Source organism: Carcharhinus amblyrhynchos, chromosome 3 (genome assembly GCF_965287045.1).
Source record: "Carcharhinus amblyrhynchos chromosome 3, sCarAmb.v2.hapA, whole genome shotgun sequence".
Classification (NCBI taxonomy): Eukaryota; Metazoa; Chordata; class Chondrichthyes; order Carcharhiniformes; family Carcharhinidae; genus Carcharhinus; species Carcharhinus amblyrhynchos.
The window spans coordinates 26,374,479-26,389,375 of NC_137326.1; the positions used below are offsets into that span (position 1 = coordinate 26,374,479).

Consider the following 14,897-nt stretch of genomic DNA (forward strand, 5'->3'; position numbering starts at 1 on the left):
ATGCAAAATATAACCACTTACACAAGGTACTATACTCCAATATAAGCTCATTCTTTAAGACAGTCAAGATGCTGGAAAAGGACAATACAAGATGACCTACCTGATAAAATTAGGAATTAGCTTAGTAGAACCAGTTAAATTAAACTCACCAATTGAGATACCACAGTGGGATCCAACAAGGTTGACATTGCTTTCAGAGATTGCTGCCATACGAATCTGATCAAATGCTCGGGAGAAGAAAGTAGAGAAAGTACTAACAAATGCAACAGTCCTATCCCTTGCACAACAACCAATACCAACGCTCACCTGCAAAGTGAAAAACAGAATCAATAGCAACTATTTGGCCAATTGCAGAAACAGAATGAGCAAAAGTTCCTTTTTCCTTCCACTTTTTTTTGCAAATTATTTGCATTAATTGATAATGGAAAATAAGGCAGAAAATTCTACTTAATGGATCAAGACGATGTCTACTTTAGGATAAAAATGGAAAGGGACGAGTGCCGTCCAAGCGGGAGTGTGCTGAACTGGGGAAAGGTGAGCTATGGCAGGATTAGGAGGGAGCTGCAGCAAACTGACTGGGAGGGACTGTTAGCTGGCAAGTCCACGGTTGGCAAGTGGGAGGCTTTTAGGGACAAAATGAAATGGTTGCAGGGGAGGTTTGTTCCGGTTAAGCGAAAGGATGGGAAAGGTAGGATTAGAGAGCCATGGATTACAGGGGATATTGAAGACTTGGTCAGGAAGAAGAGGGAGGCGTATGTTAGGTCAAAACAAATGGGTACGGAGTGTGCGCTGGAGGAATATAGAGAGAGTAGGAGGGAGCTAAAAAGGGGAATTAGAAGGGCGAAGAGAGGGCATGAGATGGCTTTGGCTGGTAGGATTAAGGATAATCCTAAGGCATTTTATTCCTATATTAGAGGCAAGAGAGTAGTTAGAGGGAAAATTGGTCCTCTTAGGGACAAGAGTGGAGAGTTGTGTATTGAGTCGGAGGGAATGGGGGAGCTCCTGAATGAATACTTTGCGTCGGTATTCACGAAGGAGAAGGGTTCGGAATCGTGCGGTCTCTTGGAGGGAGCGGAGGTTCAGTTGCAGGATATAGTTATTACGAGAGAGGAAGTGCTAGGGCTTTTAGGTAGCGTAAGGACGGATAAAGCTCCGGGGCCTGATGGTATTTATCCCAGGCTGCTTAGGGAGGCGAAAGATGAAATTGCTGGGCCTCTGGCGCACATCTTTGTCTCTTCCTTGGACACAGGTGAGGTCCCAGAAGACTGGAGGGTAGCAAATGTGGTCCCGTTGTTCAAAAAAGGTAGTAGGGATAACCCTGGGAATTATAGGCCGGTGAGTTTGACGTCGGTGGTAGGGAAGTTAATGGAAAAAATACTTAGGGGTAGGATGTATGAGCATTTGGAGCGTTGCGATCTGATTAGGGATACGCAACATGGCTTTGTTAGAGGGAGGTCTTGCCTTACGAATCTGGTGGAATTCTTTGAGGAGGTGACAAAAACGGTTGACGATGGGAGAGCCGTTGATGTCATCTATATGGATTTCAGTAAGGCGTTTGACAAAGTCCCTCACGGTAGGCTGGTAGAAAAGGTTAAGGCGCATGGGATACGAGGCCAGGTAGCTAGGTGGATTGAGAACTGGTTGGGAAATAGGAGACAGAGGGTAGTTGTGGAGGGTACCTTGTCGGGTTGGAGGCCAGTGACCAATGGTGTGCCGCAGGGCTCGGTACTGGGACCTCTCCTCTTTGTAGTCTACATAAATGACTTAGAAGAGGGCGTAGGCGGTGTGATCAGCAAGTTTGCTGATGACGCCAAGATGGCAGGGTTGGCGGGTACAGAACTGGATTGTCAGGTGATACAACAGGATATAGATAGGTTGGTGCAGTGGGCAGATAGGTGGCAGATGGCATTTAATCCTGACAAATGCGAGGTGATGCATTTTGGAAGGAATAATGCAGAGAGGAGCTATGTGATAAAAGGTAGGCCGATTAGGAGTATAGACGTACAGAGGGACCTGGGAGTGCAGGTTCACAAATCCATGAAGGTTGCATCACAAGTGGAGAACGTTGTTAGGAAGGCTTATGGGATGTTAGCCTTTATAGGAAGGGGCTTAGAGTATAAAAGCTGCCGTCTAATGCTTCAGTTATACAGAACGTTGGTTAGACCGCATTTGGAGTACTGCGTCCAGTTCTGGTCACCTTATTACCGGAAGGACGTGGAGTCTCTGGAAAGGGTGCAGAGGAGGTTTACCAGGATGTTGCCTGGCATGGGGGGACTGGGTTACGAGGAGAGATTGAAGAGACTGGGGCTATTCTCCTTGGAAAGACGGAGATTGAGAGGGGACATGATAGAGGTATATAAGATACTGAAGGGAATAGATAGAGTTAATAGTGAGAGACTGCTCCCTAGACTGGGTACGAACACGAGAGGTCATCACTTAAGGGTGAGGGGGGGGAGGTATAATTTGGAGGTAAGAGGAAGGTTCTTTACGCAGAGAGTTGTGGGGGTCTGGAATGCGCTACCGAGTAGGGTGGTGGAGGCAGGAACGTTGGACTCGTTTAAGATGCAGTTAGATAGGCACATGAGTGAAACGAGAATGGAGGGATATGGTAGGGGCTATTAAATAGGGTTAAACCTCGGGAGACACCGGAAGGGCAGGCTGTATGATTAATATTTTTTGTCTTTATTCCACAGGTGGAGGTCCACCTCGTGTCAAGCGAGGGGCATGCACACGGCGGGTCATGCGTGGGCTGCTCTTGGAAGTCCAGGAGTGGCCTGGTACTTCATGTCGGTGTGTGTGCTTGATCCTGGACCGACAGACGGGCTCCACAACAGCTCAGTGACTAGCACTGCTAGCTGTGCAGATACATGGATTTGGGCCTGTGTCTGTGGGAGTTTGCGCATTCTCCCTGTGGTTGCGTGGGTTTCCTCCGGGCGCTCCGGTTTCCTCCCACACCCCAAAGATGTGCTCTTAGGCTAATCGGTTTCCACCAAATTGACACTATTTCTTCCCTGAATCTGACTGAGTAGGGTCCCATTCGTAGACATGCAGGGTAGAATAGGTGTAGGGCGATGCGGCGGCGCGGGCTCGTTGGGCCGAAGGGCCTGTTTCCCGTGCTGGGTTGTTCTTTGTTCATAAAGTATGATAATATGAGAGACCTTTTGATCTCAGAATTTTCTAATTTTACATATCCTTTTCAAAATCTATCACAATAATAATGGACAGTGCCAGTCTCCCCTACAAACAAAAACAAGTAGTTAAGGAATATAATTGGTAGCAATTGAGAAGAAAGCTGAAGACTCATCTAGACTGAAACATTGGCTCTATTCTCTCCCCAAAGGTACTGTCAGACCTGCTGAGATTTTCCAGCATTTTCTGTTTTTGTGCGAGAAGAAAGCTATCTCAACTGCAGAAGCATTAGGCTAAGTTAATGGACAAATAATAGGATGACAGTCAAGATAAACTGTCCAAATATCCTAGAAAAGTTAAAAGGTCAGTACGTTTTAGTTCCACTTTCAACATCACATTATGTAGAAGCAATTTATTCCTATTGTCTGCTTTTATTTGTGTAAAATTAAGAAAATACATTGAAAGAAGTTACCATGTTCTGCTCTGCTATGAAACATTCAACATAACGCTTAGGATGTTCCTTTTTGAACACTTCTGAAAATGTTGAGTTCTTGGTGTCACCATCTAAAGCAATAACACGGTCATTGCTCTGACCTATTTTTGCCAGGGCAGTTCCAAAAGCTTTTCGGGTGGCTACCTGGAAGAACAAGATAAAAAGTCAACGACACACAATGATTCTTAGTACTTGTTACATTTTAAAAATGGAGCCTTGATGCAACAGTCCGGTTATGCCTTTGAAAGAGGTTTCTTTTTGGCTCATTAGGGAAGGAGGTAATTCCATTTATGCCCACAGATGAATGAATGCCGCTTGACAATCACCAGGCAGGAATGTTCTTTTCCTGTTGGGGAATAGTTCAGCAGTCATGGGCATTCAGCCTCTAATCTCAGGTAAGTGTTCTCCAAGGCAGCCTTCACGACGCTTGACAATGCAGAATCGCTGAGCAGAAAGCGACAGCCAAATTCCACACACAAGGACGGCCTCAATTGGGATCTTGGTTTCATGTCATACTATCTGTAACCTCCACAACTTGCCTAGGCTTGCAAAATCTCACTAACTGTTTTAGCTGAAGACAATACACATCTCTTTAACCTGTGCTTAACCTTCTCTCCACTCACATTAACTATACCTTTAAGATATAATTACTTGTACAGACGCGCATTCCAATCATTACTTTGTAAATTAAGTTTGTGTCTTTATATGCCCTGCCTGTGAACAGTACTCCCAGTCACCTGAAGGAGGAGCGCGTTGAAAGCTTGTGGCTTGTGCTACCAAATAAACCTATTGGACTTCAACCTAGTGTTGAGAGACCTCTTACTCTACTCAAAACTATAACATGATATGCACTGTCAATCTAGTGCCTTGTGAAATATTTATATCATTAGCTACAAAAAAGGAAATATTTCTTGAAAACAAGAATAATGAGAAAACTTCATGAAAATAGAAAATGAATGATTTACATAAAGTGACAGTATAGACAAGTAATCTGGGGGCGGCTAAAGCATTCAAAAGATCTAAACGAGTAGGTTACACAAACATCTATAACACAATTTCAGAGGTTTCACCCCAGGCCATCTGAATCCCATGATGGTCAGGCAGCCTGGAGCAAACTTTGCTCCATTTTTAACGGAATCAGGCTACAATTGAAAATAACAAGAAATGCACCAGTCGAACAGCAAAGTATCACCACCTTTGGCTCAATTCACATGCAGCGACCCAGTGAATTTCAGTTTGGATTTTAATTGCGACAGCATCACATCCCTCAGTCTATCCAAATTAACTTCCGATTCTAGACTGCAACAGCATAGGATTGAAAACAAATTCTAACACACTGCTTATTCCACTGAATTGTTAAACGGCTACGTGGGTCACCTACTGCCAATATTTAAAATGGCCTGGATTTGGTTACTGTTATTGCAGAGTAAGTCAGACCAAGTCTATGTGCAGCTAAACATGGAAATCCAGAAGCTGCTTTCTGATATTCCCTGCTCCCCAAAAAACCGTTCTCAACCTGCACTTTGCCAACGGATCTGGCATTGAAATCCACGTAACAGACATGGATTAACCCACTAAAAGCTTATGAGAAAATATTTTGGCTGGTGCATTCAGGTGCAAGCAAATTTTTAACATTGTGATAGATTTCAATTACTACCAAACAACGTTTTTGCCATCAACTTTCAGGATTTAATTATTGTCGGAGATTCAATTTTTTAAAAATTTCTCTCCCATCTTTCTTTCCCTCTGTGTTTCATTTCTTGTATATAGTTACAGTGTATTTTCTAATTTAAACCTCTTGGTTGAATTTCTGCATGTCAGCAGGATTTTTCAATCCAATGAACTGAAGATATACATTGTTGGTAGTGATCCTGCTCAAAAACACCACAGCTCCATAGAGGACATGGCACTGGAAGTGATCTTTACAATAAGTTACTGCTTATAAGCTTATGAAAAGTCCATGGGCAACTTTAAACATAATTAATATTGACGACGTTCCTTCGTCACTTGCTGCAAAATCTGGCAGATTTTAAATATTGGCAAACAATTTACACTATATTTGCAACTGGAGTTAGACACAATTATACAATGGCCAAATACATGTCCAACAGATCACAGAATTTTGGGTTTACTTCAATGTCTGATTTTCATGAATGTCCTGAGGAACAAGCAATACCAAGGAGTGTAATAAAACTATCGGGAAGAAGCCACTAGCATTTCAAAATGCATTTCACAGGATGCAGTCTCCCAGCAACAAGATTAGCAGGCTGCAGACAGACCAGAAGAATACTTCGACATGCTAACAGGAAGCATCATAATTAGAGGATTGAACTATCAGAGAGGCACACACATGTTAATTTTAGAGCCACAAGAGCTAGAAGGCCAGACAGCAAATACACAGAGAACAAAGGGAAAAACAGTATAATTACCAACACACCACTCAGGAAAGCAGGCAGGCAGATTCCACTTAACAGCCTGGAGGCCAGTTCTAGTTAACAGACAAGAAGCAAGAGTGCAGAAACCTTTGAGGAGGTAATTAAAAACCATATGTTCGCTGAGTCAAGAATATTTCCCAGAATAACTCAACTGTGTACAGTATAGTAACAATAAACTGGCCTTTACTTATAAATCAACTGAAGTGGATGTTGTTTAGGAACGGGGAAGTCCTTAAAAAGTTCATATCTCTTAAACAGACTTTGAATTAGCTGGGCGAGTGTGTTTGGTAGTTCCTATACGTAACTGTCTTAGATCATTACGGTCCTGTATATGCTTATGTGTCTTTTCTTTATTGTAATATAGCCTTTGATAAGTGTTATAGTATGACTGGGTTGGTTACTTTCTCACTGGGTCTTCCATATGACTCTTCACATTATTCTTGTCAATAAAATTAAACAACACCACAAACTGATGTTCCCGGTTGGGACACCCTCATAGATAACATCAACCAGGTTGGGACACTGATGGACTTGGATCAACATTTCTAACTCAATGGGTATATTCTCTTCTGGTTGCACTAACGTTTCTGATAGTACATAAAGACAAATGGCTGCATCAACTCAAAATTAACTACCTATCACGTTACAGGGTTGATGGTAGTACAGGATGATAAATATCATTCTAGCTCTACTGTTTTTTGTTGACTAACAATTTATTCAATTAGCTATTTTAATTTTTTTTAAAAATAGGGAATCTGACATTTTTAAAGGCATAAACTTGTAAATGCTAACATACAGGGGGATTTCAGCGTGCTGATCGAATACAAAGTTAGAATGGAGTTAGAGCAAGCAATTAGGAAGGCAAATGGGATATTCACCTTTTTTGAAAGATAACTGGAATAAAAGAATAAATAATTCTTGCTACAATTGGACAGGGCTAGGGCGAGACCACGGTGAGCAGATTTGGCCCCCATATTTAAGGATAAACTTGAACTGAAGAGAAAATAGCGAAGGTTCACTAGATTGGTTCTTGGGATGAGAGGATTGTCCTATGATGAATCAGAGAAAACTGGGCCCATATTCCGATATTGAGAAGAATGAGGTGATCTACTCCACCATCTGAATTACAATAAAGTAGGACTGTGCAGCCTATAATTAATAACACAGATCTCATCCCAAATTGGAAAGACCAGGTCACTTCCATAATTGTAATGGGTAGGCCACAGCTATACTTGGGCATCAAATGCACCCACAGAAACTTGCAGAGGAACAAAGCCACTAATGAAGGTCGAAGACATAGGCAAGGAATTTTTCTTCTACTCCCAAAGGAGAAAGACATATTTTTAAGATAATTGATTCCTTCTAAGATATATTTCTCTAGGGTTGTCTTGGGGTCTTTACTAGGCTCAGAGCAGAATTTAGACCAGCTCTCAGTTCATATCAGTTCCATGTTATATGGGAACAAGCCAGGAACTTAAAGCAATTGCCCCCATTCCTCAGGGATGGTGAGAAGGGTGACATAAATGTAATACAAACTATGGCCACTTTATTTTTGTGATGAAAACCTGCTGGCCTAAGTACTGCCTTCAATCACCACCTCCCTTCCACAAATGATGGGGGGTTAGTCAAAACATGCATATCAGGCCTACTGTCTATTAAACTTTAAACTTTAGGAATCTGGTTGAAGTAACAAGTGGTTTTACATTAACACTGCAATGAAGTTAGTGAAAATATCATAGACACCACAGTCTGGCACCTATTTGGGTACACCGATGGATGATTTAGCATGGCCAGTGCACCTAACCAGCATGTCTTTCGGTCTATGGGAGGAAACTGGGGCACCCAGAGGAAACTCATGCAGACACGGGGAGAGCGTACACTCCCCACACAGTGACCCAAGGCTGGAATTGAACCCAATCTTGGTGCTGTGAGGCAGCAGTGCTAAATGCTGTGCCACCATGCCATCTTTGATCATGTGGCTGCTCTGGAGGGAGTACAGAAAAGGTTTACTTGGATGTTGCATGGTATGGAGGGTATTAGCTATGAGAGGCTAAATAAACTGGGATTGTTCTCCCTGGAAAGATGGAGTCTGAGGTACAACCTGATAGAAGTTTATAAAATTATGAGGGGCATAGATAAGGTGAATAGTTGGAAACTTTTTCCCCAGGGTAGAAATGACAATCACAAGGGGGCACAAGTTCAAGGTAACGGGGCAGGGGTGCACTGCCAAGCGAGGTCGTTGAGGTAGACAAGTTAGCGACATTTAAGACTTATCTGGATAGGCAGGGTATTAGAGAGATACAGGCAGTTGGTCTAGGTAGAACATGATCGGCTCAGATTTGGTGGACTGCAGGGCCTGTTCCTCTCCTGTACCGTTCTTTGTATAAATGGCAGCATTTTGGAAATGCATGATGTTTGTATGATTGTTTACCTTCTCAGCATGCTTATATTTGGGTGGTGTTGAAAGTTGGATGTCTTGAATATTCACACATGGTGCATTTTCCACTGGCTGTCCTGGGTGAAGTTTCTTTCCCTCAAGGATCTTTGCTTTGATTGCTCGAATAATTTCTTCCATTTTCTCTTTCGGAATAGGCTTGCCATGCCAATGTTCCTTATCTTCAACACCTGAAAATATTTGAAACATTGAATACCAATACCACACATATCCACAAACTCACGAGAATTAGGGGTTGAAAAGTGTCATATCAGCAACCCTGTTCAATTGATATGCCATTGCGAACCTTCTGATCCTTGAAACGCACACACAGCATTCAAGAAACACACACTGCACATTAAACATAACATTCAGCATTCACATTATACATTAGGATATATTTCCTAATCAGTAACTCCTGATTTTCAGACAGGTGACATTACCTGTCAGAAAATTTGGGAACCTTTCCAATTTTGAAATTCATCCATTTTGCTCATCACACATTTCCATTACTGGGTTAATAGGGGAAGGAAGTTCCAGCCTGAAACAGGCAGAAGTTTGTCATGTTTTGTTATATTGCAACTATCCCATTTTGATAGCCATGCAGTTATTGATGTTTGAATCAAAAGTGACACTCAGGATTATTAGGGACTGAACTAAATACATAGATTAACAGCCAAATAAGGAAAATACAATGAACAATTTTCAACCACTTCTCAACCATTTTTGTTTTTTTTCCCTCCTATTATGATTTTCAGGAGCATTTGTGCTTACTGCTCATTACTTTGTGGATTTGCTCCAGGGGAATTGCCCTGTAACTGGTCTTTCAGGGAAAAATAGAAGAGAAATGGAGGGATACCAGGCCAGTGGTGCTGTATCAGAACTGTGCTATTTCCATCTATGGTAATCCAGAAGCTCTCAGTACTAGTACACATTTGTCAGCAGAGCAGATGCTATGGCAATTGAATTGAATAGACATTACGATACAGATAAGCCATTTATTCCAACTAAACTCTCAGCTGGGCATTGCAATGCCTGTTCTATTCATAAAGTGGGCCTCAAGTATTAAACCAGGTTTATTTTAGCTAACTGTATCAACAATCAGTATCCCTAGATAGCTTTACATTGATTTTACAATACAGAACCTGGTCTTTCAGCCTAAACTGTCAATGCCCATATTTATGCTCCATATGATCCTCCTCCCATTCTACATCAAGTTGTTATGGCATCCTTTTATTCTGTCCCCTCTCGTTCAATTTTCTCAAATGCATCTATGCTAGTTACCTGAACTGTGGTGGCGAGTTCCATATTCTGATCACCTTCTGGGTTAAAATGTTTTACTTGAATTCTTGGTTTGGTTTATTAATGCCTATTTTATATTGAGGACTTATTTATTAAATGTTTATGATTTCAATGTAATTCTCCTGCTTTTCAATTTCTCTATTCTGGAAATGAAGGTCAGTGCTTTAAGATTTAACAGCCTCCCCCACTGAAAATAGATGGAGGTAATTTTTTGCCCCCGTTAGTCCATTGGTAAATATATCTAAAACTAACAAATGAACTCAATAAAATTTAGTATACAGATAGGATATGGCCCAAAAAGAACCGATTAGCTTTTGGCAAAGATGCAGATACAGATCCTGAATTTTTTTTTCCCAAAGGAGTGGTTAACATTGGGAGGTAGAACAATTTGACTTTTATGTTTTGTTAAAATTTTGTTGAATGTTTTAAAATATTATCAAATTGTCTCAGCTGTTAAAACATGAGCAGAGTTTTCAGAACAGGTTGTTGGTTGCAAGTCAGCCTGAAGCCTCTGGTGAAATGAAAGCTCTTAATAAAAATATATATTTTTCAGTGTTTTAATTGGAGAACATCAAGTCCAAGCAGGAAAAACCCCGAAGGCATAATTGTAATAATGTTTAGTTAAAACAGAATGGCAGAGATATGCTGCTGACTGCCCACTTCTCCTATTAATCCATGTTCTTTCTTGCTAAGTGATTTGTGAATCTGTATTCCTAGATCATTTTGCTCCTCTAGCCCAGTAAAGCTAGTTTTCCAATAAGTAAAAAAGTATCGTACCACCACGTACCACCTCACACTTATCTATATTGTAACTGCAAGGTGTTTCTGATCACATCATGTGTCCCTCTGTACTGTCTTGTATGCCAGTATTTAATAAATATAAACAGATTCCACTCCTTTTAATTTATTCATGAAATGCACCAGATAATGCAATCAATGCTCATTTTCCAAAAAGCAATCATGAACCTTCCCACAGTCCTCCCAACATATGCTAATTCTTCTATTATTCCCTGTGCTTAAAAATCTTCATGGTTCCACAGGCCTCTTTTTAACGTTGCCAGGAGGGATAAATCAGTACCTTAATGGACATACCCTTTGTAAATTTGTCATTCCTCTAGTTGTATTAGCCTCAACCCAGCACTTATTCAAATATTGCATGAAATTTTAACTTCTACATGGTGGAATTTGAATCTGAGCCTGTGGTAGCATTAATTAGTGTTCCAATATAGATCATCACTGGGCATATCTACTATTATAAGTCCTTAACACTACATAACCAAAATACAGAATGTAATGTGTGTGCTTTCCATTAGTATATTCACTAATTGCTCCAAAGCAAAAATTAATACAGTTCCATAAAAAGGGTACATAGATTTAGAATACCTTCAATGCCTTTGCCTTTAGTGGTCTTAGCAATAATAACAGATGGTTTGTGTTCGACCATGGTGGCCTGCCAAAAGGCTTTGCAGAGTTCATCAACACTGTGTCCATCCACCACTTCAGTCATCCACCTGTATACAAGAGTTTAGAATTCATCATGAAACCACAATCACCAATCTGAGCCACAAAATTCAGCCAATGCATAGCAATTTAATCAGTTTGATTACCTGTTGCATACTTGGACCTCAAGAAATTGGAATATTCACAGTATTTCAGGCAAAGTTTAAAATCTAACAGAGCTAAATAATTCTGATGAGAAAGTTCTTTGGCTGATTAAAGCCATGTGCAACTATGTTTTAAAGAATACAAACACAAAAAGAAATAATTTTCAGCCTTCTTCACAAAATTTGTATTCATTGTTAATTAATCCATTCTCTACTCAGCCACAGTCTCAGATTAAACCAAAGTGCTCACAACCTATATGACTCCAAAGGAAATTTCTGGCCTTATCTCTCATCACAAAAACAACTGCCTTGGCCCATCTGTTGCTAGAACTCTCATTCATAACTTCTGAATACTTCAGTCTGGAGGTAACAATTTTCTCCAAACCAGCATCCCATTTGTATCCTCACTTCACCCTAACATTGCCTTTAGATACTTATGCCCTGCCTCCCTAAACCCCTCTGCTCTTATTCTTGTAATAAAGGTACAATTCAATAAAGTCGAGAAACTACAAACAATAAAAATACTGCTTTGATTTGATGTTTGAATTCAATTTGTTTCCACTTCGGAATTAGATGATGCAAGAAGCCAGTAAAAACTAACATATTTATAGGGCGTACTAAATAGGAACCAACATCTTTCACAAGCTCAGAATTTTCAAGTGCTTTAAAACAAATTATGTAATTTTGACTTTAGCACTGATTCTAATGGCACTCCACTTGTCACAGCCTGCCAAATTTAAATACCTATTTATTACTACTTGTTGCTTCCTGTCTACTAACCAACCTTTTATCTTTGCTAATAAACTCCTCCCCAACTCTGAGGCCTCAGGTTGCTTGTTGATCTTTTGTGTGGTATCAAATAAATTATCTCAAGCCCCTGCACAGTAAGGGAATATGTTGAACAATCCACAAAACTGAACATCTGTATCTTCAAACAATTTTTAATTCAGCTTAAATTTATTCAAAGCAGTAATAAAATCAGAAGGAAACATACTGGTGAAAAAGGTAGTCATATAGAGAATGTAAATATGAATTTACATTTATCAGACTATCATGTTTGTTATAGGTTGGTATATGTTGACTCAGCAGAATGTCGGTATAAGTTGACTTAAAGAAATCTCTCCATGTTGACTCAGAATGCATTGAGAAGTATTTCTCAAGGTGGTTACAGCCTGCCAGTTCTTTTAAGGAACTCTTTAAGGTAACTAGTCCTCCTTGCAAAGCCAATTTTGCATGATGTAGCTATACAATCATCTTACGCAATGTTACTGCTCTCAACATGAAAACCTTCAAACAATTTTTAAGAATGGAAATATAGCAAATATGTAATAGTTCTACCATAGCATATGATTTAATTTCTTCTAATGCCTATTAAACATCAAGCGATATCAACTAAAGATAGAGCAACAAAAAGTTAATATTGCTCTGGATTCTGAATTTTGGAACCTATTAGATTTATTTACAGTGTTTTCTCCTCCCTAGCCTATTGCTTAGGTTCCTGTTTGAGTATTGATCATTGAAAGGTCAAATACCATTCTGTCTGTCTACTTGTACAGTAGTCATCATCCAAACCTCTGTTTGAACTTCCAGGTTACAAACTTACCCAAAAGCTTCACAACGTTTGCGGTAAACTTCAACTTTGTGCTGCAGTGGAGCAGGGTCGCTTTGACCCAGGCGGTTCACGTCAATAACAGCCAATAAATTGTCAAGTTTGTAGTGAGAAGCAAATGCCATTGCCTCCCAGACTGAGCCTTCAGATGATTCTCCATCTCCCAATAAACAGAATACACGGTAACTAGAGGGAACGGGGGAGAAAAGTGTCAGTAATTCCACATTAACCTATTTGGACTCTAGGATTTCTTTTAGCTTTTGAAAAATTGAGAAGATTTTGAGTGTGTTACTAGTGGCAGTATAATGACATCAAATTCAGGATTCATTTACCAATAAATGAAATACAAAATAATCTGATCAAAAACATGTACTTCACACAAACAGCAATGTACAAACAACATTGATATATCCTATTTAAATAATTAGGAACATGAAAAACTGACAATACGCAAAGTCAGGTTTCCCAATTATTATGCCCAAGTGCTCTTCTATCCGCGCTTCTGAATTAAAAACATGATTCTCTCTCAAAAACCTGAAATACTTATTTCATTAAGTTTATTTATTAGTGTCACAAGGAGGCTTACATTAATGCTGCAATGAAGTTACTATGAAAATCCCCTAGTTGCCACATTCCAGCACCTGTTCGGGACACAGAAAATTTAGCATGACCAATGCACCTACTCAGCATGTCTTTCGAACCATGGGAGAAAACCCACGCAGACACAGGGAGAGTGTGCGCAATCTCCACACAGACAATGACCAAAGCTGGGGAATTGAACCCAAGTCTTGGTGTTGTGTGGCAGCAGTGCTACCACTGTGCCACCATGCTGCCCCATGATACACATGATAAAAATGGTGAATATAATTTTTCCATGTAAATATAAACAAAGGCAAGCTAGTTAATTATTTGGCATGGAGAGAATAACTGTGGAAAGGGTCTGTCCAAAGAGTACATCCTTTGAAATCTGTATTCAATTTAACTAAATTATTCAATTACCAAATACAAGACCCAAACATCATTAATGTAAATATTAAATGAACTATTTCATTTAAATAAACTTCTATTCCCATCTAGTAACAGGATAGAATGCTCAAGTAGGTTGGGAACAAGTTTGTTCAATGAAACAATAAATTACAACATTTGATTAAACATTTCCTAGACATTCTTTTAACTTTAGGATGTAATTTATGACAAACATTGCATCTGACTCCTCTTTAAAAATCGATCATGTTCACCGAGGAGATTTTGCTACAACATGGTGCTATGAACGTTAAGGTTTTTTTAAAATGTAGAAGTTACGTAATTCTTCAGAGCAAAACATATGTGGTGGCACTTAGTCAATTTGGTTTTGTTTAAACAAAGTATTCACAATTGTGCAAACAACAGTGAAAGATAATTTGGCAAAAATGCCACCATAGTCCTTGAAAGAAAAACGTTTCTCACACACGGATACCTAACCTTAATTAATAAATTGTCAGAAAAGGCATATGTTGCAAGAGAAAAAGTGTTAAAAGTATGTGTAGTCACCATGACTGAACAGCTTCGTTTTTAAAGCAGTTGGATTTCTTGGCAGTTCATCACAGTAATTTACTTCCTACCAGTATTTGCTGTGGCAATTTCCAAGTTCCCATCTACTAATTAATGATACTCTATTTATCAACCTGATTTGGTGGTATCTGCAAAATATAAATATCCCTTCCTTTTAATAAGGAAGATTGATGAATAAGTGAAAAGAAACAAAGTAAATCCAAAACAACCTAACCTGAAATGTCCCGACACACCCTGATAGCATTAGCAAGCTCAAATATCAGCCCAAGCAACACCTGGCCACGTGCCATCACATCAGATTTTCTATTCCTTAACTGCTTTACAATTTATTACAATTCTC

General features: G+C 39.7%; 1 protein-coding gene across 2 annotated transcripts in view; it reads right to left on the bottom strand.

The window, feature by feature from the left end:
• Positions 1 to 14,897, bottom strand: part of LOC145337675 (transketolase-like) — a 43,748-nt gene that overhangs the window by 12,416 nt on the left and 16,435 nt on the right. For both annotated transcript variants that reach the window (XM_080182500.1, XM_080182507.1), the window contains exons 5-9: positions 13,001 to 13,192; positions 11,177 to 11,304; positions 8,489 to 8,682; positions 3,602 to 3,766; positions 150 to 306 (exon numbers count right to left, since the gene is read on the bottom strand). In XM_080182500.1, the coding sequence (XP_080038626.1) occupies positions 150 to 306; positions 3,602 to 3,766; positions 8,489 to 8,682; positions 11,177 to 11,304; positions 13,001 to 13,192 (836 nt within the window). The remainder of the gene's footprint in view (positions 1 to 149; positions 307 to 3,601; positions 3,767 to 8,488; positions 8,683 to 11,176; positions 11,305 to 13,000; positions 13,193 to 14,897) is intronic.